The sequence below is a fragment of the Cervus canadensis genome, chromosome 6 (assembly GCF_019320065.1).
Source record: "Cervus canadensis isolate Bull #8, Minnesota chromosome 6, ASM1932006v1, whole genome shotgun sequence".
Lineage (NCBI taxonomy): Eukaryota > Metazoa > Chordata > Mammalia > Artiodactyla > Cervidae > Cervus > Cervus canadensis.
Genome location: NC_057391.1, coordinates 6,154,815 through 6,182,788, shown reverse-complemented (window position 1 = coordinate 6,182,788; position 27,974 = coordinate 6,154,815). Strand labels below are relative to the sequence as shown.

Sequence of the window (27,974 nt, the reverse complement as noted above, 5' to 3'; positions counted from 1 at the left end):
TTGTATTTGGGCGCTGTTGTAGTTCTTTGCATTGTGATAGGCAGTGTCTAATTTTCTTTTACCCCTCTAGCCTTCTTTTAATACTTAAGTAGGATGTGCAGTAAGGCCTTAGTTAACCCTTCCAGCCTTATCTCACTACAACACTACTTATTTAGATACTTCTGTAAATGAAGGCCTGTCTCATACTTATTAGAAGAAAATGAAAAATGAATAACCAAGTTCCATAAACAACCTTCAAATGAGGTATTTTATTTGATAATTGGTTTTTTATTTCTTTACTTATTCTTTAACTGAAGGATAATTGCTTTACAGAATTGTGTTGTCTTCTGTCAAACCTCAACATGAATGAGCCATAGGTGCACGTATGTCCCCTCCCATCCCACTGCTCTAGGTTGTTGCAGAGCCCTGTTTGCATTTCCTGAGCCTCACAGCAAATTCCCGTTGGCTCTCTTTTTACGTATGGTGATGTAAGTTTCCATGGTACTCTCTCCCTGCATCTCCCGCTCTCCCCATGTCCATAAGTCTGTTCTCTATGTCTCTTTCTCAGTTGCTGCCCTGCAAATAAATTCTTCAGTACCATTTTTCTAGATTCTGTATATTTGTGTTAGTATACGATATTTATCTTTCTCTTTCTGACTGACTTCATTCTGTATAATAGGCTCTAGGTTCATTCACCTCATTAGAACTGACTCAAATGCGTTGCTTTTTATGGCTGAGTAATATTCCATTGTATATATGTGTCACAACTTCTTTATCCATTCATCGGTCGAGATAGTGGTTTGTCACTTACGATAGAAGAATGACTAGGAAGCATCCCAGTGTGGTTTGAGAAAAGTATCTTGAGAGGAAGCAGATATTCTGTTCATTTAACCATCTTGCTGCTGGGCTCTAGGCAGTCAGAAATGGATGAAATGTTCTTTAATACAATTTTTTAGAATATATTTTAAATTTTCTTTGATTTATGAGATAATGCAATTTCTGGAAATCATTGTAGGTTCAACCCTTCCTCATCTGATACATCGTTAGTGTCAGTTTTCTGAATAAATTGTGGTATGTTTTATCTTTCCAGCTGGTTCAACACCTTTGGTGAATATTCGGGCCTCCACTGGATGTATACATTTTTAGCCTAAGTTTTGGTGTTTTAGGCTTGATATAGAGAATTGTAGTTCTGGATTAGCCATATCATTTTAAAGATAAAGAGAAATAAGCTCGAGAAAGTAATGACTGACTGGTCTAGCTGTCTGGTGGTGACTGACAGTCATGCCTGCGTCCTCCCTATTGCTGTCTGTGTTCTTTGTACTTCAGAGGCTAGTGCTTCTCAAGGGGGGTCCATATGTATTTGAAAGGCGAACAGATTCTTAATGTAAGTGTGACATTGTACCAGATTTTATTACAGCAAATAATAGTTTGTTTACCTAGAATCATAAACAAAATTATCACCTTTGCAGCTTAACTGTAAGCCATAATCCTGTTGGTTACATTGTTCTCTTGGCTGTGGTATCTTGCTTCTCTTGTGGTTTGCTTTAAAATGATACTCAAAGTAGATGTGTGGATGCTGGCAACACGGCAGGCGTATTTGGTTTCATGAAGGGTTTTAGAGTTTCAGTTTCTGGAAAGTGCTCCATTGTTCTTATGTTAACTTTTAGTCTGTCTTCTCTTTTCTCTTTTCCCATAATTAAAATGGAAAGGGACAATGTCAGGGGTAGACCTATGCCACTAAACGGAGAATTGTTGACACCATGAGGAAGTTCATTTCTTTCTCAGTTTCTTTGCTATGCTTCTTCCTGGAGAGTATTATTAGGAAAAGGAGTAAGCTTTTCAGAAGGCAAGTGCTGTGAAAAAATAAACCAACTTTTTTCTTGTATTTTACACCACTGTTTTCAGAGTGTAGATGGGCTGATGAACAGACTGTGCAAATGAGAATAGATGTTTATCTCCTGTGTGAATGAGCCAAACTAATGTGACATGTGGCATGTGGTGTGGCGTGTGGGATATCTTAGTTCCCCAACCAGGGATCGAACCTGTGCTCCCTGCATATCTTAACCAGTGGACCACCAGGGAAGTCCCTAGAGTTCTCTTTTCAAACTAGTTCTTAGGCATTTCTGGTCCTTTTTAAAACTTGTAACTTTGAACTATGTGATTTAATTTATTGTGATCTTCAGTGTTCTCAAAAAATCAAGATACAGAAGGTAAAGGTACAAGTAAGGGATTTAGTATGAAGGTTACTGTCGTACTTTGACCAATAGTAACCTTTGTATCAACTTTCAAAGTATACTGCTTGGAAAGTGCTACTGACCCCCTCTGGTGGCCAAAAGATTATGCTCTTTCCTCCCCCTAAAATGAGGAGGAGTATTATAATAAAGGTGTGGTCTCATTACTGTAATATTTAAAAGAACCCCACCTTGTACTATATAGGACATGTTCAGTAAGTACGTCATTGAACCAAAATAGCATTTTATGTTTATATAAAACACATTAATGAATACTGCTTACAAACACAGATATCCCATCATGGTTTTTTTGGTAAAGCAATTTGTGTGAGGGAATCTTAAAGCATATATGTTAAAAGGGGGAAATATCCTATAGTGACTGCATTTGAATTCCACATTATTAATTTTAGATGGAAATCGATGTTTTAAAAAATACTATTTTGGTGATTAGAGGTTGTAAATAAGTTCCACTTTTTTCCTGTGGAAAAGCGGGATTAAGAAAAAAGCTATATACCTTTAATGTATTACCCCTAAAATTGTACCAATGAGATTTTGAAACCATGTTACAATTTTTAAGAACATTTAATAGTGTATATCCATTGTGACCATAAAGAAATTTATTCCCATTTTCCTCACCCCACCTTCAAAACACAGATTATAAATTCAGGATGAGTAGTGTTGCCTTTAAGGTGAACATCTTAGAAAGCCCAAGTAGATGTCAACAACATTGCAGCTTTTCAGAATAGTTTTATATCTTTTAGAATAATTTTTAGCCCCTATGACAAAATGTTTTTAAAGTATTGATATCCCTGGGTGACCTCCCTGGTGACCCAGTGACTAAGACATTGTGCTCCCAGTGCAGGGGTCCCAGCGTCAATTGATCCCTGGTCAGGGAACTAGATCTCACACGCAACTAAGAGTTTGCATGCCACAACCAAAAAAGAAAAAGGTCCTCCATGCAACAAATAAAACTCAGCATAGCCGACTAAATAAATAATAACATTTTTAATTATTAAAAATAAAAGAAAAATATTGATATCTTTGATTTTTGAGAGAAATCCAGTACCAAATCAAGCCATGTCATGTGAATAGGAAAGGTAGTCAAGCTTAATTATACAGTTTGTAGCTATTCCTTTAATGTAGTAAGACAGTTTTAAAATTTTTATTCTGCCACTCCCCAAAATGATTTTAGATAGCTCCATTTTGTGTCTGTATCATAAAATTACTCTCAATATTATAATAGTACCTAGGAATCTTTGATGCAGTGACAGCATTGTTGGCAGAATGATAGGCGTTTCCAGAATGACTAGTTTTTAAATAGGGGGAATTCATTTGTATGTGCATGTATATATTTGTTAAGCAGTTAGATTATTTTTAAAGTTGTCCCAGTGCAGTTACTGACATAGAGTGACAAATGAACCCCCATTATCTAAACTGAAGAAAATGAAATTGATATTCATGAGTATACTCTATTTTTTCCCTTAGAATGATATATATAATTTACGATACAATTTATTTAAGTGAAACTTTGTTAGAAATAGAAACACAATTATTATAAATGCTCAGACTCAACATTCACTTACTATCCATTACTTAAAATGTACAGTAACGTTACTGCTATAGTAGAGTCTTTTGTTCTGTCATGCCTTTGTTGTAAGGAGATATTACTGTTTTGAAATAGTGGAACCTGAAGAAACAGACAAGAATATAAGAAGTATCTTTTAGAGTCAAAAAATGTTTAGTAAAGCTTTGTAGTGTTTGTATTTTGTTTCAGGATCTTAAAGTTTTGACTTACTCTGTTTAGGACTCATTGATATAAAGCATGTAAATGGAGAGGGTAGATTGATTTGGATTTGAATTTCAAATTGTTTGGTTCTAAATATTTTTAAATAAATATCTAAAATTGTTTTTAAATAAAATTTTGATTGAAAATTATGAGTTTTATATTTAAATGGACAGTTTGAATTAATTACTGGTTAGAAATGAATGCCATGCAAGTATCTGAGATAAGTGACTTCTGAAGTGCTTTATATTTTTAGTTCATTGCATTTAATAGTCCATTAAATCTATTTAGTCCAGTAGATTTTTCTTATTTTTAATTCCAGTCTTCTATATTTAAATCTACGAAAAAGTTTACCAAAACAGCACAACAGTTAAAATGTAGAAACCCTGTTCTCAGAAAGTTAGTATTCCTGTCAGATGAGAGACAGAGACGAGAGCCGCAGGAGACCTAGGTCAGTGCCTTTGTTCCAGGACATTGTTTGATTAAAACAGTCTTACTTTTTAAATGAGTTATATGATTTCTGTAATTAGAGTTCTCTTATTGGGATTCTGTTATACTGAAACAAGCTTACCTTGTTTTCTTTAGCTTTTATTGAGGTACAATTTGTAAAATGTATCATTTTAACTGGGCACTTTGAGTTTTGACAACTGTAATGTATTCCCACCAAAATACATCTCTGTAGGTAGCGTCCCCACTGTACCCTGGCCTGCTTTTCTCATGAACTAACTTTGTCTTTTTTTAAAAATCAGTTTTCTTGAGATGCAGTTTATATACAATGCATATACTTAACCCTTTCATTAATAGTTTCCCTGGCACCAGAATACTTACTTGGTAATTTCTACCTCGTTACTAAAATATTGCTTTGCTTTGAGATAGGGAGTGGTGTAGGGTGACACAAGTCTTGGAGAAGAGCTTTGATTCCATCTAGTCATAAGTTTATGGAGTGCAGGAGTAGAAGAGGGTGACAGAGGATGAGATGGCTGAATGGGATCATCAACTCAATGGACATGAATTTAAGCAAACTCTGGGAGATAGTGAAGGACAGGGTAGCCTGGTGTGCTGCAGTCCATGGGGTCATAAAGAGTTGGACACGACTGAGTAGCTGAACAACATAAGTATATGTGTAATTTGTTATGAAATTTACAATTGAGAACATATTGCAGTACCTTTTATAGCTAGACTGTTTTATGAACAATTATTATTAAAGTATGACAATTTTATTTTGAATCTTTAACAATCAGTATGTGCTAGAAGCTTGGACTTTGGGAATATATGCTAGGTATGATACTAAAAATGATTAGGTATTATTTTACTTCTTAAGTTTATGACTAGGATTAAAATTGTGTACAGTACTTTTAAAATCTACAGTAGAAAGTAATCAGAGACCCTAAATACTTGAACAGGTTTTAGGTGCTTGGAACTTACTTTTTCCAAATGTTCGATTCCTTTGTCTGTATTTTTGAAAAGTGAAAATTAGTAGCTCAGCTATGTCCAACTCTCTGTGATCCCATGGACTGCATGTAGCCCACCAGGCTCCTCTGTCCAGGGAATTCTCCAGGCTAAAGAGTACTGGAGTGTGTTGCCATTTCCTTCTCCAGGGGATCTTCCTGACCCAGGGATCGAACCCAGGTCTCCTGCATTGCAGGTAGATTCTTCACCATTTGAGCCAGGAGAGAAGTACTGCATTTTCCTAGGGAGGATGAGATACAAAACTGATACGCTAAAGCAGGGGTCTCCAACCTTTTTGGCACCAGGGGCCTGTTTGATTGAAGGTAATTTTTCCACAGATGGGATCAAGGGATGGTTTCAGGATGATTCAACTGCAGCAATGGGGAGCAGCTGTAAATACAGATGAGGTTTCACCCACTTACCTGCCACTCACCTGCTCTGCAGCCTAGCTCCTAACAGGCCACAATACTGGTACCAGTCTATGGCCCCGGGGGGTTGGGGACCCCTAAAGAGTAGCAGCTCTTCAAGATTAGATCACAGTGCTGAGTCTAAATAAAGCCTTCCATTGGGTGATGACAAAATAGGTTGGGAAAATTGGGGATTTTCTTTGTGTCATGAACTGTTAAGGTCACTCCAAAAATGGAAAAAATTGCAACTGTCTTACAGAAGATCCAGGTCCAGGAGTAGTAATGAAATATTAGCTATTAAAATTGAGTAGTAGATGCCATAATCATAATAGGTTAAGAATGGTTGAGAATACAAACTACCTGAAATAATAGGAAAGGCTTCATTGAGACAGAGATATTTGAGCTATGTCAGGATAAGTAATTTGTCTATAAAGAAACAGTACTTGGTTTCCTTTTTTTTTTTTTTTCTTTTGGTCTTTGTTCTACCAAAATTTTTTACCATGGTAAAATATGAATGACGATCTATCATTTTAGCTTTTTAACTGTATAATTCTATGATATTAAATTTATCCACATTGCTATTCAACCATCATCACATCTATCTCCAGAACTTCTTCATCTTATCCAGCTCTGTACCTAGTAGATTCTAACACCTCATTCTCCTATCTTCCTAGCTCCCTGATAACCACGACTCCACTTTCTGTCTCTATGAATTTACCTACCATAGGTAGTTTTCCTATTATAATCGGTTAGCCCACTAGCCCAGCATGTAGTTGGTATTCAGTACATTTCTAAATTAATGGCAGTTAGCAATTGAAACACATTGCTTATGCCAGTGGATTGCCTATATTTCTTGAGTGAACTCTTATTTCTAATTATTGTTCTAATAACCTTATTTTTAAATTTTTTACAATAACCTTATTAGTTTATATGGAAGCTTTTGTTTTCTCAACTATTTTTTCCAGTTTTATTGAGATAAATTGATCATGTAATATTGTATTAAAGTTTACAGCATAAAGATTTGATATATGTATATATTGTGAAATGCTTGCTACAATGAGTTTACTTAACATCCATCACCTGACATGGTTAAAAAGTTTTTTCTTGTGATGATTAAGTATTTTTTATTTAATTTTTTCATGTAGTTTACTTTCCTTTTTAGACTGAATCTGGATATGGATCTGAATCCAGCTTGCGTCGACATGGCTCAATGGTGTCATTGGTATCCGGAGCAAGCGGCTATTCTGCAACATCCACCTCCTCATTCAAGGTTTGTAATTATGAATGCTTTAAGTTAAGGCAGCATAAATTGAGTTTAGTACTGAATGTTGTGAGCAGAACTTATTTAATAGTTTCTTGAAAGAAAATCTTTCATAATTTTTCATCACAATGTTAATTTGAAAATATTAAATATTAGAGTAGCAAAGTTGTCAGGCTTATTTCTCTCATTTCCTTCAGGCTTCTCACTGTCAAATAATTAGTTTCAAGTGTTTCCCTGGAAACACTACATTGAACTTGACAACTCTTCCTACCCCATGCCCTCGGTAGTAAAATACAGACCTTAAATTAAAAGATAATGAAATCCCATCCTTTGTGATACTTAAGTGAAGTCGCTCAGAGTAAAATACAGACCTTAAATTAAAAGATAATGAAATCCCATCCTTTGTGATACTTAAATGAAGTGAAGTTGCTCAGTCGTGTCCAACTCTTTGCGACCCCCATGGACTGTAGCCTACCAGGCTTCTCCCTCCATGGGATTCTCCAGGCAAGAATACTGGAGTGGGTTGCCATTTCCTTCTCCAGGGGATCTTCGTGACTCAGGGATCGAACCCAGGTCTCCTGCACTGCGGGCAGACGCTTTAACCTCTGAGCCACCAGGAAAGCCCAGTTTTGATTTTATTAACTTGGATTGCACACCCCATCTTCTGTGTTACAGAAGGGCCACAGTTTGCGTGAGAAGCTGGCTGAAATGGAAACCTTCAGAGATATACTGTGTAGACAAGTCGATACTCTGCAGAAGTTCTTTGACGCCTGTGCTGATGCTGTCTCCAAGGATGAGCTTCAAAGGGATAAAGGTTAATTAGGCTATTACCACTATTTTTACTTGGAGAATGAATGGATTTAAAGCCTCTTGATCTTAAAGGGTAATGTCTTTAAGTGATCAAGGTAATTATAGTCACTTTTGCTGCACATCGCTAATGTCACAGATTTCAGTGTCCACGTAACTTGTGTACTTTAATAGCGCCTTAATTAATCTGATCACCCATACCAGATGTCATTGAAGATTTTAAAATGATTTTTGAACTCTTTATTTTATTAAAAAATGTAATATCTTGATAATACAGAGCATTTCACATGATTATGTCTAATAAATTGTACCCTATGACAAGTCTTAAGAGACAAGCATATGTTTTTGTTAAATCCTCCACATCGGGAATCAGTTGGTCTTTTTTCCCCTCCCTCTTCCTATTCTTCCTCTCCCTCTTTCCTCTCTTTCTCTTCCTCTGTCTTCCTTTCCTCTGCCCTTTTTCTCATAGAGGAAGAAGTCTGGGTAATGGAATAGAATAATAATGGAATGACATGTACATATATATAAGTAATTTCTAGTGAGGTTTTTTCCTTTAAGAGTTAAGAGAGAGAGAGAGATGATATTTAGTTAACCTGTAATATGAATTCTAAAGATACTTTTCATTTGTTACTGCTGAATATTACTGGTGTAGTATCTGTTCTTCTGTTTTAATCTGCTATGTAGGCAAAATGAACTACTCATAACAGCATTACTAAATAGTGCTAAGTTTATTCCCAGTATGACTAGGTTGCCTGACATGATTTTGTGTTTTGGTCTTATTAAATGTGTTTAATGTGGGTTTATATTCTTTCTGTTAACAAAATGGCTGAGTAGAAGAACATGAGCTCGTCCCTTCTTACATATTCTTTTTCTGTTCTCTGTTCTTTTTTCCCTTTCTCTACCTTCTTTTGGATTGAATAGTTTTTATAATTCTATTTTTTATTTCCTTTGTTGACTTTTTGTTAAATTTGTTATTATAGTGGCTATACATTTAAGTTATTACAGTCTACCTTCAAGTAATATGCCACTTCTTTTATTGTGTAAAAACCTAGAATAATGTATTTCGATCTCTCCCCACTACTGAGGCAAAGCAGCTCCGCATTCCCTAGCCAGTTCCCTGTGTATTGTCCCAGGTCTGTGTTGTTGGGACAGACACTTTCCCTGCTCCACACAGACTTCGGGTCCTCTTCGCTGGAATCCTTGCAGACGGTTCTTTCTACGACCTCTGTGGTTCCTCAGCTCACATGTGCTATCAGTGCTCTACGCAAGACTCCCAGTGGGACCTTCTGCCCCTCCACAGAGTTCTCTCTGTACAGCGCTCTTCTCCCAAGCACTCAGCCTTCTGAACTCTAGTGACCTTTGTCCATCTGGATTTTCAGCTCCATTTTCTCACGTCAGAGAGTACCAGGCTCCTCCTGAGTTCCTACTCCACAGCTCAGAAACCCTCACCTCAGTAGACTGGACCAGTCACAGGGCTCGCATCATTTGTTTCCCAGCCTTTAAGGATCACTGTCCTTTGTTGCCTGATAGCCAGTGTCTTGAAAACCATTGTTTCATATATTTTGTCTAATTTTTTAATTTCATGCCAGAGGGTAAATTCTCTCCTTGTTGCTTCATCTTTGTCTGAAGCAGAAGCCCATATTCCTCTTAAAACACTTAATTTTATCTAAAGTAGACTTGAAATTCTTTATATTTGATACACTTTAATTTTTTGGCTCTTTAATGTTTATTTCTCTAAAAAATAAAGATGGTTGAACTTCTATTTCTCATTAATCAAAAAAGTATATATACTTTTTTTTCTATCAAATTAGACCTTACATATCAGCTTTCATTTGCTTGCAGACAGCCCTTTAAACTAAAACAAAGTAGACACAGATTTGAATTCTTCTTAATTTTTAAATGGTCTGTGTCTCCATGTCAATAATACATAGCATTTTAAGGATGAAAGTGATGGTGGAAGGAGCGGAAATTGGCATGCATTCACAACCAAGTTGTGTAGAGGATTTGAAAAATACCTTTAAACACTATTCATGTTTGACTGTATAGCAACAGTGATGTGTGTGTGCACGCTCTGTCATGTCTGACTCTTAGTGACCCCATGGACTGTGTCCTCTGTCCATGGGGTTTCCTAGGCAAGACTGCTGGAGTGGGTTGCCATTTCCTTCTCCAGGGGATCTTCCTGACCCAGGGATCAAACCCACATCTCTTGCATTTCCTGCATTGCCGGTGAATTCTGTACCACTAGTGCCACCTGGAAAGTGCAACAGTGACAGACTAATATATTAGTTTGCTAAGGCTGCCGTCACCAAAGTACTCCATCACCTGTGGCTTAAACAGCAGAAATTTATTTCTCCACAGTCTGGAAGCTAAAAATGTGAGACCACGGTTTTGGCGAGTTTGGTTTCTTCTCAAACCATGAGGGTCATGAGGGAAGGATCTGTTCTAGGCGTCTTTCCTTGCCTTGTGGATGAGCATCTGCTCCACAAGTCTTCACATTATCTTCCTTTATAAGTGTCCGTGTCCAAACTTCCTTCTCCTATAAGGACACTGGTCATCTTGACATATTGACTGGGCCCATCGTCATGACCTCATTTTAACTTGATTACCTCTGTGAAGACCGTGTCTCCAAATACAGTCATAGTTTGGAGTATAGGAAGGTTAGGACGTCAACATATGAATTTTGTTGTGATACAATTCAGCCATAACAACTAATTTCCCTATAAATGGCTATTTTGCAAAATTTTATTTTTAAGAGTACGTGCTGGGTAAAGCTGAAATAAGAACATGGAATAAGAACACTAAGGGCCATAGTTTCTTGCTTCGACTATACATCAGAATTGCCAACCGAGGATCTCTGTAGGTGTAGTAATACTTTCACTAAATTACCAAGACTAAATTATCTGTGACTTTAATTTTTAGAATCACACGCTTCTTTCATTGTGTGTCATTGAAATGATAATAGAAAGCTCTCATTTTAAGTGTTCAGTGTTTTTATTTAAAACATTTTATTATAATTGCTAGTAAGACTGAACGCCTCCCGCCCCCCACCACCACACACAGACACACACACTCTTCAGTTAGATTTCATTAACCATTTAGGTCCAGATAGATGGCACGGGTGGTAAAGAACCTGCCTGTCGATGCAGGAGATGTGGGTTTGATCCCTGGGTCAGGAAGATCCCCTGGAGGAGAAAATGGCAACCTACTCCAGTGTTCTTGACTTGAGAGCCCCATAAAAGAGGAGTTTGGCGGGCTACAGTCCATAGGGTCGCAGAGTCAGACAGGACCAAAGCAACTTAACACACACACAAAAACAAGATATATATACATATTGAAAGTAAAGGTTCTGATCTTGTTTTTCTAGTCATCATTAGTTTGATGACTTGAAATACTTACCAATTTCTGCACATCTCTTTCCTCTGTAACATGGATGTTGTTACACAAGCACATGATTGTGAGATTTAAATTAGAATATGTATGTTAGCACTGTGCTTAGTAGCAAAAAAATCAATAATAGCTGCTGTTATTAATATGGTTAATTTGGATAATCACAGGGATAATGAAAGCAGGAATGTATAAGATCCAAAAATGGAATTTAGCATAATAGATATCAGTGTTGGTGAGGGAGAGACTGGTCTGATTGGGATGGGAGATTTGTATTAGGACAATGTTTCAAACCATGCCAGATATCCCTTAAAGGGGCTTCAGTATGGACAAGGAGTACTTGGTTGGGAAGGGAAGGGGAAAGGCCACTTTTTTACCAAGAGGAGCTTTTGTTTTCATCAGTTTTATATGTTGATTATTTGCTTTAAAAAAAAAAAAGGTTGAAAATTCCTGTTTGATAGTACTAGGCTAGTGAATGGTTAGGGAGATGAAAGCAAATCTTTAGTAACCCAAGGTAGATGCTGAGGAGATGAAAGAAGTGCAAAAATTTCAGTATTGAAGACCAGTTAATCATAGTAGTATTGAGCCAAGGTCAGGATCCTATCTAAGGACTATTGATGACTTAAAGTCAGAGCAGCTTTATGGTAGTTAATTTCTTAAAGTGAAAGTGAAGTTGCTCAGTCGTGTCCGACTCTTTTCGACCCCATGCACGGTAGCCTACCAGGCTTTTCCGTCCATGGGATTTTCCAGGCAAGAGTACTGGAGTGGGTTGCCATTTCCTTCTCCAGGGGATCTTCCCGACCCAGGAATCTAACCCGGGTCTCCTGCATTGCAGGCAGACGCTTTACCCTCTGAGCCACCAGGGAAGCCTGTTTCTTAGAATTGACCTTATTTGCAAATTATTGATGAGAAGCCAGAGATCCACAGAATCTGGAAATTTGATTAATCTTGAAACTAAAGTATTTGCAGAAGCTAAAATATGGATATTGAAGTCTGTAGGAATGATGGGTGTGGAAAAGAAAAATGTCAGTTGGATACTGATAGCAGTTAGCTGCTGATAAAATAGTAGGTGTTAGTATTAATAGATAATGGCAGCTTGTGGTTTGAAAATTATTATAAATAAGAACAAATTTTTCAGGTAATAAAAAAATGAAATAGCCCACTAATTAGAAAATGGTAATACTGAATAAAGGTATTTTCCATTTAGTCAGGGAAGGAATAAGAAATAGGAATAGGCTTTGCTTCCATTAGAGAGAGAGTTAAAATAGATGAAATGTTCCTTGTAGAGCCAAATGGCTCCTGACGTAAGGAGATACAGACAAGAAGTAAGACATTAGTTTAATGTGAAGATTTCTCTTATAGAAAGGGAGTTCAGCAAAAGATAATATTAGGTTGATACAAACACAATTATGATTTCAGACCATGAATTTTAAATCATTATTGTTGTTCAGTTGCCAAGTCGTGTCCGACTCTTTGCAGCCCCATGGACTGCAGCACGACTAGACTCAAGCACATCTTTATTAATCAAAATAAGAGTCATTACAATTAACACATTTTTGCCAATGAGAAATAAATTTGTTAATTCCTGCAGCATAAAAATCCATGCTTTGGGATTCAGTGAACTGTTGGAAAGCATTTTCTGCATCTTGTTAGTTGTGGAAGTATTTTCCCTGCAAAAAGTTGTCTAGATGCTTGAAGAAGTGATAGTTGGTGAGAGCTCAGTAAATATGGTGGTTGAGGCAAAACTTTGCAGCCCAATTTGTTCAACTTTGGAAGCGTGGGCTGTGCAAGGTACAGTCGGGCGTTGTCCTGGAGAATTGGGCCCTTACTATTGACCAGTGCCAGCTGCCAGCACTGCAGTTTTCAGTGCATCCGATCAATCTGTTGAGCATACTTCTCAGATACAATGGTTTTGCCAGGATTCAGAAAGCTGTAGTGGATCAGACCGGCTACAGACCACGGAAGAGTGACCATGGCCTGTTTTTGGTGCATGTTTGGCTTTGGGAAGTGCTTTGGAGCTTCTTGGTCCAACACTGAGCTGGTCGTCATCGGTTGTCCTGTACAATGCACTGTTCATCACATGTCACAATCTGATCAAGAGATAATTGTTGCTACATAGATTAAGAGAAGACAACACTAAAATGATGATTTTTTTAAATTTCCAGTCAGCTCATGAGGCACCACTTACCAAGCTTTTTCACCTTTCTAATTTGCTTCGAATGCTGAATGACCATAGAATGGTTGATGCTGAATTCTTCAGCAACTTCTCGTGTAGTTGTAAGAGGATCATTTTCAATGATGGCTGTCACCTGTCATTGTCACCAGCCAGCCACTAGGCTGCTCATCCTCAAGGCTCTTGTCTCCTTTACAGAACTTCTTGAGCCCCCCATAGCACTGTATGTTTGTTAGCAGTTCTGGGCCAAATTCATTGTTGATGTTGTGAGTTGTCTGCACTGCTTCACGAACCGTTTTGAACTCAAATGAGAAAATCACTCAAATTTGCTTTTTGTCTTGTATCATTTCCATAGTTTAAAATAAACAAGTAATAAATCATTAGCCAAAAAAAGCAAGAAATGTGCATTGAAATGATATATAACATAACCATATTTATTTAGAATGTACTCTAATATCAAATGGCAAATTTCAACAATGCAAAAGCTGCAGTTACTTTTGCTCCAACCTAACAAACCAAAGAAGCCATTCAAAAATATAGAATAAGGTTGGTGGCTGAGGTTTAGAAATTGATGAAGCAGAATTTTAGAAATTTTAGAAATTTAGAAGCAGAATATATAGTGCAGAGGATTCATATGTTAGGCAGTATAAAAGGAGAGTATTGTATAGAAGAAAGAGGTATGTTGAAGAACACAGGGGATTCTGTATTTCCTGGAATTGGATAAGTTAAAAGGAATATCCAGGCACAGACATATTGGGATGAATTAAAATCAGTATCACAACTGTAAGTCATTATATTTTCCCTGCGTATCCTGGAGGCAAGATAAAGTATCTTCTTTATCTATTGATACCATTACCATCCTCTTCAGTCTTTGTAGGCCTCTGGCAGAATTACAAAATCTCCCCAAGGTAAGGAGGAAGAGATATGAAGACTCAAAGGACAGAATAATTTATATCTCAGTACTATCCCTTACAAAAATGAGAATGGATACGGTTTTTATAATAATGTATTTAAAGACATTTCACAGCATACTTATTGGACATCTATTGATGAGCACTGAGAATACAAAGATGAATAAGATCGTGTATTCAGGGAATCCAGAGAATATTTAATCAGTTGAACATAAGAATAAACTGGTTGATTTCTGTGTGCTTTCATCCTGATATTCTTATATATATTTTACTTAGTGGTAGAAGATGATGAAGATGACTTTCCTACGACACGTTCTGATGGAGACTTCTTGCATAATACCAATGGCAATAAGGAAAAGGGTAAGTAGTAAAGTTTTCTGTCTCAGGGTATGTGGAAAAAATATACTTTCTAAAGTTACATAGTAACTAACTATTTAACAGGAATAATTATTTAATGGAGTAATTGGAAAAAGTATTTTTTTAAGTTGGAACATGAAAGTTTCTTCTAGGAAAAGACATGGAGGTAAAATACAGTCTGACATTAAGTAATATGAGAGCTTATCTGACAAATATTTCGTTCTAAATTTTAGACATTGGCCATTTATTTCAGTAGTGTTTGGTAGAATCAGTTGCTAGTACTGAAAAAATATTTGTTAGGAAAGATTGTAGTGGAACTTGAATGTTTCTTTAATGTTATTTCTGTCTTTAATGTTCTTTTCTCTTTCCACTTGATAAACTGTTGTTGCAATGTATTTAATCAGTGTTACTAAAGGAAAATTATTGAAATAGCTGCTTTCATAGCACAGTTGTTCATAAACTCAGGAACAAGGTGGTTTATTTCATATATCAGTTAATAATGAGTTACTTTTTGGATGGAATTCCTAATTGTTCATTAGATATCTGTGTTTTTAACAACACAGATGAACATGGAGGGCATTATGCTAAGAAATAAACCAAAGACAAATAACACGTGGTATCACATATATGTGGTATCTTCTGGGAGAAGTTAGGTTGCAACAGAAACCTGTGACTCGTAGTCAGTGCTTTCTTTTAATATATTCTGAGAAAAAGCTGACATGGATTCTTAAAACTTTAAGTTGCAAATAACCCTTTGTGAGAAAAATAAGTTAATCTAATTATGCTTATTTTTGCTGACGTTAAGAAAGAATATGAAGTAAAATCTGATTGTTTTTCAGTTGCTAAGCCCTGTCTGACTCTTTGCGACCCCATATATTGCAACACGTCAGGCTTTCCTGTCCTTCACTGTCTCTTGGAGTTTGCTCAGATTCATGTCCATTGAGTCAAGGATGCTGTCTAACCATTTCGTCCTCTGTTGCCCTCGTCTCCTTTTGCCTTCAGTCTTTCCCAGCATCAGCTCTTTTCCAGTGAGTCAGCTCTTTGCATCAGGTGGACAAAGTATTGGAGCTTCAGCTTCAGTATCAGTCCTTCCAGTGAATATTCAGGATTGACTTCCTCTAGGATTGACTAGTTTGATCTCCTTTCAGTCCAAAGGACGCTCAAGAGTCTTCTCTAGCACCATAGTTCAAAAGCATCAATTCTGTGCTCAGCCTTCTTTATGGTCTAACTCTCACGTCTATACATGATGACTGTTGGAAAAACCATAGCTTTGACTATATGGACCTTTGTCAGTAAAATAACGTCTCTGCTTTTTAATATGCTATCTAGGTTGGTCATAGCTATTCTTCCAAGGAGCAAGCATCTTTTAATTTCATGGCTGCAGTTACCATCTGCAGTGATTTTGGAGCCCAAGAAAATAACGTCTGTCACTGTTTTCATTGTTTGCCCATCTATTTGCCATGAAGTGATGGGACCAGATGCCATGATGTTAGTTTTCTGAATGTTGAATTTTAAGCCAGCCTTTTCACTCTCCTCTTTCATCTTTAGCAAGAGGCTCTTTAGTTCCTCTTCACTTTCTGCCATAAGGGTGGTGTCATCTGCAATCTGAGGTTATTGATATTTCTCCCGGCAATCTTGATTCCAGCTTGTGCTTCATCCAGCCCAGCATTTTGCATGATGTACTCTGCATGTAAGTTAAATAAGCAGGGTGACAATATATAGCCTTAATGTACTCTTTCCCCAATTTGGAACCAGTCCGTTGTTCCATGTCTGGTCCTAAGTGTTGCTTCTTGACCTGCATGAAGATTTCTCAGGAGACAGGTAAGGTGGTCTGGTATTTCCATCACTTGAAGAATTTTCCACACTTTGTTGTGATCCACACAGTCAAAGGCTTTAGAGTAGTCAATGAAACAAAAGTAAATGTTCTTCTGGAATTCAAGGAAAGATATATAGAACAGTGGAATAGAATTGAGAGTCCAGAAGTAAACCTTATTTCATAGTAAAATAAATATGATCTTTTGTAAGAGTGAACACAAGAAAAAGAAAATAGGTTTTCAAACAGCTTTATTGAGATGTAATTAACATACTATACACTGTATATATATTTACAGTCTACAGTTTGGTCAGTTTTAATATTATCATGATGCTATCACCACCATCAAGACTGTCCTTCAAAAGTTCCCTGCCTCCATCCCTTTTGTCTTCCCTTTCTCTCCACTGCTCAACCAACCACAGCCCCTTCTGTCACTGTAGATTAGTCTGCATTTTCTAGAATCTAATGAATTCAGTTTTTCTTGCCTGATCTCTTTCTTCATTTGAAATTTCTCATTGTTATGCATATCATTATTCAGTGTCTTTTCATTGCTGAATAGTATTCCCTCGTACAGATGACTTGACAGGTTTCTTCAGTCCATTTGTCTGTTGGTGCAAATTTGGGTTGTTTACAGTTTGGAGCTGTTATAAATAATGTTCCTGTGAACATTCAAACACAGTTTTTTTATGGACATATATTTTATTTCTTTGGAGAGATGGCATGGTTGAATCATATGGTAGGTATATATTTAACTTTTTAAAAACCTTCCAAGCTGCTTTTCACCAGTCATATTTGAGAGCTCAAGCTCCTCCATATCCCCACTGACCCTTGATGTGGTCAGTCTTTTAAAAGTTTAGTCTTCTAATAGGTGTATAGTGGTATCTCACTGTAGTTTTAATTTGCCTTTTTCTAGTATCTGTAAGTGTTGAGCATCTTTTTATCTGCTTATTTGCTGTTCATATTTCTTCTTTGGTGAAATGTGTATTCAGATCTTTTGCTCAATTTTCAATTAGATTATATTTTCCTGTTGAGATTACTGTGTATTGTATTGATATATTAATATACTGAGATATCTATATTAATATGTAATATATATATGTGGATAGATAGATAAAGAATATGTCCTTTATCATATGTATTCTGTGCAAAGATTTTTTTTTTTTCCAGTCTGTGGCTTGTTTCATCATTCTTTTTTTTTTTTCCAGTGGGTTTTGTCATACATTGATATGAATCAGCCATGGATTTACATGTATTCCCAATCCCGATCCCCCCTCCCACCTCCCTCTCCACCCGATTCCTCTGGGTCTTCCCAGTGCACCAGGCCGGAGCACTTGTCTCATGCATCCCACCTGGGCTGGTGATCTGTTTCACCATAGATAGTATACATGCTGTTCTTTTGAAACATCCCACCCTCACCTTCTCCCACAGAGTTCAAAAGTCTGTTCTGTATTTCTGTGTCTCTTTTTCTGTTTTGCATATAGGGTTATCGTTACCACCTTTCTAAATTCCATATATATGTGTTAGTATGCTGTAATGTTCTTTATCTTTCTGGCTTACTTCACTCTGTATAAGGGGCTCCAGTTTCATCCATCTCATTAGGACTGATTCAAATGAATTCTTTTTAATGGCTGAGTAATATTCCATGGTGTATATGTACCACAGCTTCCTTATCCATTCATCTGCTGATGGGCATCTAGGTTGCTTCCATGTCCTGGCTATTATAAACAGTGCTGCGATGAACATTGGGGTGCACGTGTCTCTTTCAGATCTGGTTTCCTCAGTGTGTATGCCCAGAAGTGGGATTGCTGGGTCATATGGCAGTTCTATTTCCAGTTTTTTAAGGAATCTCCACACTGTTTTCCATAGTGGCTGTACTAGTTTGCATTCCCACCAACAGTGTAAGAGGGTTCCCTTTTCTCCACACCCTCTCCAGCATTTATTGCTTGTAGACTTTTGGATAGCAGCCATCCTGACTGGCGTGTAATGGTACCTCATTGTGGTTTTGATTTGCATTTCTCTAATAATGAGTGATGTTGAGCATCTTTTCATGTGTTTGTTAGCCATCTGTATGTCTTCTTTGGAGAAATGTCTGTTTAGTTCTTTGGCCCATTTTTTGATTGGGTCATTTATTTTTCTGGAATTGAGCTGCAGGAGCTGCTTGTATATTTTTGAGATTAATCCTTTGTCCGTTTCTTCATTTGCTATTATTTTCTCCCAATCTGAGGGCTGTCTTTTCACCTTACTTATAGTTTCCTTTGTAGTGCAAAAGCTTTTAAGTTTCATTAGGTCCCATTTGTTTAGTTTTGCTTTTATTTCCAATATTCTGGGAGGTGGGTCATAGAGGATAAAATATGGAACGCTTCACGAATTTGCGTGTCATCCTTGCGCAGGGGCCATGCTAATCTTCTCTGTATCGTTCCAATTTTAGTATATGTGCTGCCGAAGCGAGCACTCATCATTCTTTTAAAAAAATTTTATGTGGATATTATATATATTTGAGGTGAGACTTCCCAGGTGGCTCATTGGTAAAGAATCCACCTGCCAACAGGAGATGTGAGTTCAGTCTCTAGGTCAGGAAGATCCCCTGGAAAAGGAAATGGCAACCCACTTCAGTATTCTGGCTTGGGAAATCCCATGGACAGTGGAGCCTGGTGGGCTACAGTCCTTGGGATCGAAGCGAGTCAGACACAACTGAGCAACTAAACAACAACAGAAAAATATTTAAGGTGTTCAGTATAGTGATTTGGGGTATATGATTATGGTGAAATGATTACTGTAGTCAAGTTCATTAACATATTTTTCTCAGTTACCATTATTTTGTTATTAACTTAGATTAGCTCTCTAGACTTACTTATCCCACAACTGCAACTCTCATTCTTTTAACAGTGCCTTCAAAAGTAGAAATTTTAAAGTTTGATGAAGTTTAGTTTGTCAGTTTAATTTTTGGATTGTCGCTTTGCTGTCATATCTACATGATGAATTTTTAAAGTTGGAAGTATTATTTCATTTATAAGAGTTCTATTGAAATGATTTCTTATAACTATAGTGCTCTGGGACTTCCCTGACTGTCCAGTGATTAAGACTCCATGCTTCCAATGCAGGGGGTTGTGGGTTCGAACCCTAGTCAGGGAACTCAGATTGTACATACTGCACGTGGTGGCCCAAAAATAAATGAATAAAGCTTAAAGATATTATTCTGTCTTGTTTGCATCTTATGAGTTTTTTTTTTTTAAGATTGTTCATTTAATTCAAAGACTAACTTTAAATTAAAATTATAATATATGAACATAACCATTTTTATGTATGCATTGGTCCCAGAATTATATTCAGACATTTACCTAAGTTTTTTATATTACCTTATTCATTTCAGCAGTTTCTCCTCAGATATTTTTTTTAAATTCAGGTTTTCTCAAAATATAAGGTAGTTCTTGCCATAATTAGGTCTCACTCTAGGCTATCTGTTATTATTAAATTATTACTTCTTTTACCAATTATTTACTGGGTACAGCTTGGCAAACAGGTTTCAGGAAGCAGAATCAGAGAAAAGGACTTGAGAGTGCATATGTTGTCCCAAGCTTATTTGCTTTATAGAGATGGATGGAAATTTTTAAGTGTTGGCCAACAGGAAGGCAACTCCATTTTGAAAGTTCTGCTCTTATAGTTCTCTAAAAAATATCTAATTTTAAGTTGTAATGAGGAATGATTTCTTTGTTACAAAGATTTATAGTGAATAATTTTTTTTCCCCAGTATTTCCACATGTAACACCGAAAGGAATTAATGGTATAGACTTTAAAGGTGAGGCGATAACTTTTAAAGCAACTACTGCCGGAATCCTTGCTACACTTTCTCATTGTATTGAGTTAATGGTAAAACGTGAGGATAGCTGGCAAAAGAGAATGGACAAGGTAAGATTATCTTTTCTTCTTTTAAAAAAATAATCAGATTTTCTTTATATACCAATCAAACATTTAAACCTAACTAACTTCTTAGGGAAAGATCTTTTGGATTGTTAGAAGTAGCAGGTGGTACTAATTCTCTAAAACTTGAGAACATCTTAAATTCATTTTTTTAATGAGATTCATTGGTTATGTATTTGGTTATTGTATGGTATGCGTTCTTCATTGGATTTTAACATAAAAGTTTTTCTAATGATAATAGTAATGCTTGGAATAGAAGTATGAACCATTTAACATTTCCTAGCTTTATTGTCTGGAGAAGGAAATGGTAACCCACTCCAGTGTTCTTGCCTGGAGAATCCCAGGGACGGGGGAGCCTGCTGGGTTGCTGTCTATGGGGTCGCACAGAGTCGGACATGACTGAAGCGACTTAGCAGCAGCAGCAGCAGCAGCTTTATTGTCTAAGACATGAATGTATACTTAAGTTATATGAGCTACTTGGTGTATATAAAAAATACCGATTTATAAAGTTAAATATTAACTTACTGCATTCATGGCTGTGTATGTTTTCCAACATCACTGGTGTCGCATAACACACATTTTGTTGTTCATTGAACATTTGCTTTCTGTTCCCCTTCCCTACCTTTGTTTAAACTGCAGCACTGATAATAATGTTATAATATGAATCTTTAGTTGTAAGTGTGAAGTAGAATTTGGCTCAGTGAATTTGTTTAGTAGGAAAACTTTTGTTTATAATTTAATATCAGAAAAATGTTAGAACCAAAGCGTATCTTAGAGAATTAGTCGTAGTTCAGTGCCATCATTTTACAGAAGCAGCAGCTGAGGCTAGAGGCTCGTCTAGAGGTATTAAGGAGCAGAATTAGAAGAATTTTACTCTTCCATATTTTAACTCAGAATCGATCACCCATCAGTGAGTCATACTGCTTGCAGTATTTGGAGGTCTTAGCAATTTGAGCAGAACACTAAGGAAGGCAGTGTCATCACTGATGTAACAGCAGAATGGCTATAGTTTAGTAGCGCTTGATGTTTGAAAAAGGTTCGCATATTCTCGGGTGCAGGTGAAAGTAAGCCAGGTTGATTGACTATATGTTTTCTTTTAAAACCAAGCAGTAAAAATATTCATTTAAGATACATACAGGTACTTCATTATTATTCTGGAGTCAAACTGTTATACCATCAATGATTTCAGTTGTGGATCATAGTGAATTTTTACTAATTCACAAAAATAAAGTGTGAGAAAACAGGACACCCCCTTGAATTCACTAGACTACCGGTTCAAGAGAACCTTTCAACTTGTCTGGATTAGCTTATTCAAACCTTTTTGGTAGCTTTCTCTTAAGCACCCCCCATCCCGCCCCCCACCCCCAGTCTACTAATCCTTCCCTAGAGAGTCACCATCTCCAGTCATGTGCTCTAACGACACTGCCTAAAAAAAAATCCATTAATAACACATGTCTTCCCCATCTTTTTGGCAATCAAATTTCTTATTTGAAAAGGGACATGGATTTGTAGTTGTCTTCAATATTGGTAATCTTATCCATTCTCTTTCTTTACTGGGTAGCACCAGGTAGACTGTATCAAAGAATCTGTGAAAAAAAACACTTTTTTGGTACCATATTTAGCCAAATAACAGCACAAAAGATGGTAGTATTAATTGAAATCTGCAAACAACTGTAATTTATAGTGCTCTTACAAGTCTCATTCACCTTTTCCACCATCACGTTTTTTCTCAAGGTTGATATAGAGTCCCAGTTACATTTTGCAGGAAATGTAAATGCATGTGTGCATATACAGTATATGCACATATATTTAGTATGTATGTACATATATATTCTTATATATATATGCACACACTGTAAAGATTAGGAAATTCTTGAATAGAGAGAGTTGTTTATCAACAAACATGTCCTTGGCTCAGCTGGTAAAGAATCTGCCTGCAATGTAGGAGACCTGGGTTCGATCCCTGGGTTGGGAAGATCCCCTGGAGAAGGGAAAGGCTACCCACTCCAGTATTCTGACCTGGAGAATTCCATAGACTGTATGGTCCATGGGGTCGCAAAGAGTTGGACACGACTGAGCTACTTTCACTTCACTTAGATAATTGATATAATTGGGAAGGAAAGTACAATGATAACAATATGGTTTAACTGAAAATTGTGTTTTTTTCAAGAAGTATTTGTATGCTTGTTGTGTGCTAAACTGTAAGCTGGAAATGAGGAAACAGTAATGAACAGGAAGTCATTCTTGAAGGATGTCAAAATCTAATGAGAGCAATTAAATACGTGATAGTTGATAAAATAATAGCTATTTAATAGCTGTATACCTTTTATGTATATTTCTAATATATATTTATCTAGTATATAGTAGATATACATATATAGTAGATATGTATAATATATATGTAAATCTCTATAGTCTCCAATTTTATGTTTAATAGCTCTTATGTAGATTTCTAACATTATATCCATTGTTCTTATAGTTAAATAATTTAATATTCTTCAGTGGTGATGATTTTTCCCAGTTACCTGTATAAATAATTCCTTCTTTTATAGAAGTGTACTTAATTTTTAGCCAGTTATGTCCAAGAATTCTAAGATTAGGCAATTTTCGTTGTTAATAAGAGAAAGCCTACTCATCAAAGATGTTTGCTTATATTAATAGATTCACAGGTGTATAATTTCACATGTTTATTCACTTTCCTCAAGGTCTTTCTAGTGTTATTGCTGTTCTGTGTGTTTTTGTTTTGTTGATTTTTAAAATTAAGGTTTAATGTATGTACAGTGAAGGGTACCACTCTTAAATGTACTGCCAGATGAGTCTTATACATATGTATACTCCCCTGTAGCTACTGCTGAAATCAAAACATGGAAGTTTTATAACCCCCCCCCCCCCCCCCCCAGGTTTTCATGCCTCTTCCTACTCCATACCATGCCACGGCCTCAAGAAGTAACCACAGTTTTAACTTATTAATATATCCTTATAGATTAGTTTTGCCTGTTCTTGGACAGCATGTAAATGGAATCATACAAAATATACTCTTCTGTCTGGCTACCCCCTCCCCAACACTGATTGTGAAGTTCCTTCATCTTGTACCCTGTAGTGATAATTTGTTGTTTTTTATTGTTATAGAGTATTATTCCTGTATACTGTTCATTATATGATGCATTTTCATTCTGTGACTTTACTGTGATTTTTCCTTCTTCCTGCTGATGGGCATTTTTTTATTTTGGCTCTTGTGAATAAAGCTGCTGTGAGCATTGTTATGTGTATTTTTGGTGGATATATGCACTGTTTTCATTTGGGCATATACCAAGCAATAGAATTATCAGTTCATGAGGTGTATACGTAGCTTTAGGTGTATAGAGGTAGACAGTTTTCCAAAGTAGTTATATAAGTTTATAGTCCCACCAGCAAGTAAGTGAGAATTCTAATTGCTTTTCACCCTTGACTGCACTTGGTATTGTCATTTTTTTGTGAGTGATTTTTTATATTTTAATTTTAGCCATTCTGATGGTTCTGTAGTCCTGTCTTCATTTCAGTACACAACAGTTTGTAGGCCCACTATACTAATTCATTGATTTGCACTAACTTAATTCAGATGGGTTTTTAGAAGTGGTTAAGCTCTGTGTGAGTTCTGTTTGTACTTTAACCCTTAAATATTTGAGGTGAAGGAATAAAGGTGTTAGGTTCTTTATATTAATAGTAATTCTGTTGGGCTTTAATACCAGATTTGATCCATTGCAGTCCATTGTTCTAAAAAAGAAAGTTTGAGGTTGGTGCCAAGGCCAGCCTTTTAAAATTTTGTCCTTGGATCTTTTAGCAGTTTCTGAGAGCTATAGACCTTCCTTATCTATAAAAGCATAAGGTTAAAGTAGAAATCTAAGCTCTTTTTCAGCTCTAAAATAATTTAATCCAGCAGTTGGAAAGTATAAGAAACATCTCCTAAGAGTATCTTTTTTGCAGTTACTGGTTTTACCAATTATTGAGTTATTTTTTTCCTGGCATCCATTACTTGCTTTTTTTCTCTATAACAAAATAAATTTAGCTCCTACTGGGGGAAACAGACACATGAATATATATTATAGACGTTTCTCTGATGCTAATTTATCTCTCTCTTTTTTTTTTTTTGACATGTAGACACTTTGGTAGTTACTTAGTCCATTTAAATATATAACCTACCTAGTGTGTGTGTGTTAGGTGCTCAGTCATGTCCAACTCTTTGCGACCCCATGGACTGCAGCCTGTCAGGCTCCTCTGTCCATGGAATTCTCCAGGCAAGTATACGGGAGTGGGTTGCCACTTCTTCTCCAGACCTACCTAGTAGGTGATCTTAACGGTAGCTTGTATGTGATATATGGCCCAGAAAAAAAGTGTTTTCTTGGGCAGAAGAATACTCATGTTTTTCTTTTCTTTCTTTCTTTTTTTTTTTTTTTTTAGCAGAAGAAAATTCTTACAGGAGTAAAAGTTATTTTTTTGGCCAAATTATAAAATTTTGGTGAAATGTAAAAAAAAATCCCATGTCACAGGATAAATTCTTCATCTGGTTTTATTTTTTAAAGGAAAGTGAGAAGAGAAGAAGGGTGGAGGAAGCATACAAAAATGCCATGACAGAACTTAAGAAAAAATCCCACTTTGGAGGACCAGATTATGAGGTATGAAATTACAGTTTTGGTCTTAGAAAAAGAAACACCTAGAAAAAACATAATATATATTTATGTCACAAAAGTGATTTTTATATTATGCTTTTGTAACCTTTAAATATTTTGAATATTTTATAATATATATGCTAGGCTTACCCTGAAAAGATTTTTTTTTCCTACAAAACTTTAAAAGGCTCATTACTGGCCCTGTCTACTGTATAGGACAAGTTTCTGTCTAGCCTGTGAGGGTTATACTTATTGATATTACCTTGTAACTCTTTCTTTTTTTTAAATTTTATTATTTGAAATCAATAGATGCATTATTTTTTTGCCTACACTGTGAAGCATGTGGGCTCTTAGTTCCCTGACGAGGGATTGAACCTGTGCTCTCTGCATTGGGACTGCAGAGTCTTAACCACGGACCTCCAAGGAGGTCCCTAATTCTGTTCTTTTTGTGTTTTTAAATAAAAGCAACCTACAGAGGAAAACTCCCGAGAACTTGACTGGTGAAGCATTTTAGTCTGTGCTGTATACTGTGAGGTCTTATCCATAGCAGAGCATGAACTGTTCTAATTGCCTCACCTTTATGTTTGAAAAATGTCTGAAATCAGCTTCTTTACCCATTTTGTTATTTGTTAAGCAGTTAGTAGAATCTGCGTCTCCATATACACACACATGTAGGAGTGCAAGGAGTATCATTGACATGGAAGTAAAATGTTTAAAAAAAAGACATTAGATTGTATTTAAGAAAGTAGAAGAAAAATTCCTTGCCGTTCTTATTCTAGAAAGGAAAAAAAGACCCGCTATTGACAATATTTTTTATGTTGGGATTGATTTCCAGCTGTGAAAATCCATAGTGTGAAGTCTCGAGCGATAATATTTTTAAATTAATAAGCTGTCATTTCATTCCTTCTAGAATGTATAAAAATTACATAATCAGCTATTGTCTTGGATTTTAAAGTCTAGATTACTGAAATATTAGCTGTTAAAACAAAAATTTTAATTTTTATTCTGAAGCTGAGCAGGTTGATTTGCTGTTTTAGGTTTGTTTGGGGGTAACTGTGGGCCTTTACAGTTTGCCCTATTTTTTCTCACTGCAAAGATGCACCGGCATGTCCGTCACGTCAGCTGGCTCAGATGTGTGATGCACGCTGCCCTGTGTGCGTGCGCCCTCCACAAGCGGCTGTGCCTTTGTGACCTCTAGTGTTACATTATCTGTGTGACAGGTGGCGTAACTCACCACAGCGCAGCACTGCCTAGGCGCTGTGTTCGTTAGGCACCTGAGCTGACTGTGCTGGGCTTTCGAACAAATTAGACTTACGAATGCACTCTCCAGATGGAACTTGTTTGTTCGTAGGGGACTTACTATATGATTTCATATTTGTCTCCCCTTTTGTCATTTCAGAGGAAAGAAAAGGAGGGTCCTTGTGATAGGTTTATATGTTTATTAGTTTAATGAAATTGCTTTATTGATGTAATTTAGGCTTTCTTTTTAAAATGTTTATTAGTTATTTGCATTTCTTCTTTAGTGGCTTTCTTGTACACATCCCTTGACATTTTTATTGTTAGAATTTGGGTGTTTTTCCTCTCTTGATTTAGAAGATGGACAGGACTGACTTCATTTCTCAATTATTTTCTTCTTTTTTTTTTTTTTTATTTTCTTCTTTTTAATAGTTAAAAAAAATCTTATTAGATTTGCCATGTAAAATTTTATACTTTCTTGTATTTAACTCACAGTCTTGATACAGTTATCTTTATGTTTTTTTCATGTTTTAAAAAGTGTTCTTTTTTTAGCCTAAAGGTATAAACTGAGGCAGTCTCAAATTACCAGAAATTGAGTTTATTTGGGAATAGCAGAGATTATGATTTGGGAAATGCATGCCAAGTAGCAAGTTACAGGCAGTTTTGTAGAGGCTGCGGGGCCAGCTGTTCTTATGGGCAAGGAGTACAGACAAGGGAAGTCCAGCCAGAGCCTAAGCAGTGAGTTCATTGGCCTGACGATGGGGAGAGAGACTTGGCGGATGGTCGTCGGTCTGAAGATAAGGCTCTGTCTTCTGCTGATCTGGGTTTACGGGAAATCATTCTCTCAGTTAAGTTCCGTTCTTCAGGTACAGGCATGAGATTCCCATTTCATATCGTCAGATTCCATTTTAGATTGAAATCCTTTCACACTGTACTTCAAATAATTATCTATATTTTCTGTTCTTTTTTTTAATGATCTCTTCTAGGTATATTAACACATCTGATTTTTTTTTTTAAATTATGATGTAATGGAGGAGTCTGTAATTTTATAATCCAGTTGGAATTGTTGACTAAACCATCTTTTTCCCACCTAGTTGAAATGCACCTCCCTCTTTCTCTTTTAATAGTTAAGGGAACTTCAGTTTTTTTCTCATCAATTCTCTGTTGATGAAAAATTAAGAAAGAAATGGACATTTTTGTTGGAGCCAAACTGAGGATTATAAACCAGGAACAGCATCTCAGAAAGCTCTGAGAACTGTTCATCCATTAGAAGTGTTTTTGAGACAGAAGTCTCTACATCAAGTTAAATGATGTAATACTGACAGTTTACACAGTTCTCTTCTGCAAGTGTAAACTGGTAGGTAACATGACTCACTCCAAGATCAAGAAGGAAGGTTATCTTTTAAGGAGTTGGTGCTAGGAGAACGTTGTGCTTTAGGATCGGGCAGGTGTTTTTGTTGATGGGGAATATTTGGTCATGATGCAAGATGCAGATAATACAGTATATAGTAGCAGGGAAAGGGGAGGCCAAAGGGCAGAAAAAAAGGTTTTTTAAAAAACACTTAAAAAAAAGACACTTAAATTTTTCTTGTCTTGCCATAAAATACTAATTTTATTTC

The 27,974-nt window shown here is 36.3% G+C and overlaps 1 protein-coding gene and 1 non-coding gene across 4 annotated transcripts in view; one reads left to right on the top strand and one right to left on the bottom strand.

Moving 5' to 3' along the window:
* CERT1 (ceramide transporter 1) overlaps positions 1 to 27,974 on the top strand; it is a 123,005-nt gene that overhangs the window by 55,715 nt on the left and 39,316 nt on the right. For all 3 annotated transcript variants that reach the window (XM_043470694.1, XM_043470692.1, XM_043470693.1), the window contains 5 exons: positions 7,012 to 7,119; positions 7,786 to 7,924; positions 14,662 to 14,745; positions 20,304 to 20,461; positions 25,033 to 25,125. In XM_043470694.1, coding sequence (XP_043326629.1) covers positions 7,012 to 7,119; positions 7,786 to 7,924; positions 14,662 to 14,745; positions 20,304 to 20,461; positions 25,033 to 25,125 — 582 coding nt within the window. The remainder of the gene's footprint in view (positions 1 to 7,011; positions 7,120 to 7,785; positions 7,925 to 14,661; positions 14,746 to 20,303; positions 20,462 to 25,032; positions 25,126 to 27,974) is intronic.
* LOC122444355 lies at positions 18,901 to 19,007 on the bottom strand. The gene has a single exon (XR_006270199.1). It is a non-coding gene; the product is annotated as a U6 spliceosomal RNA (small nuclear RNA).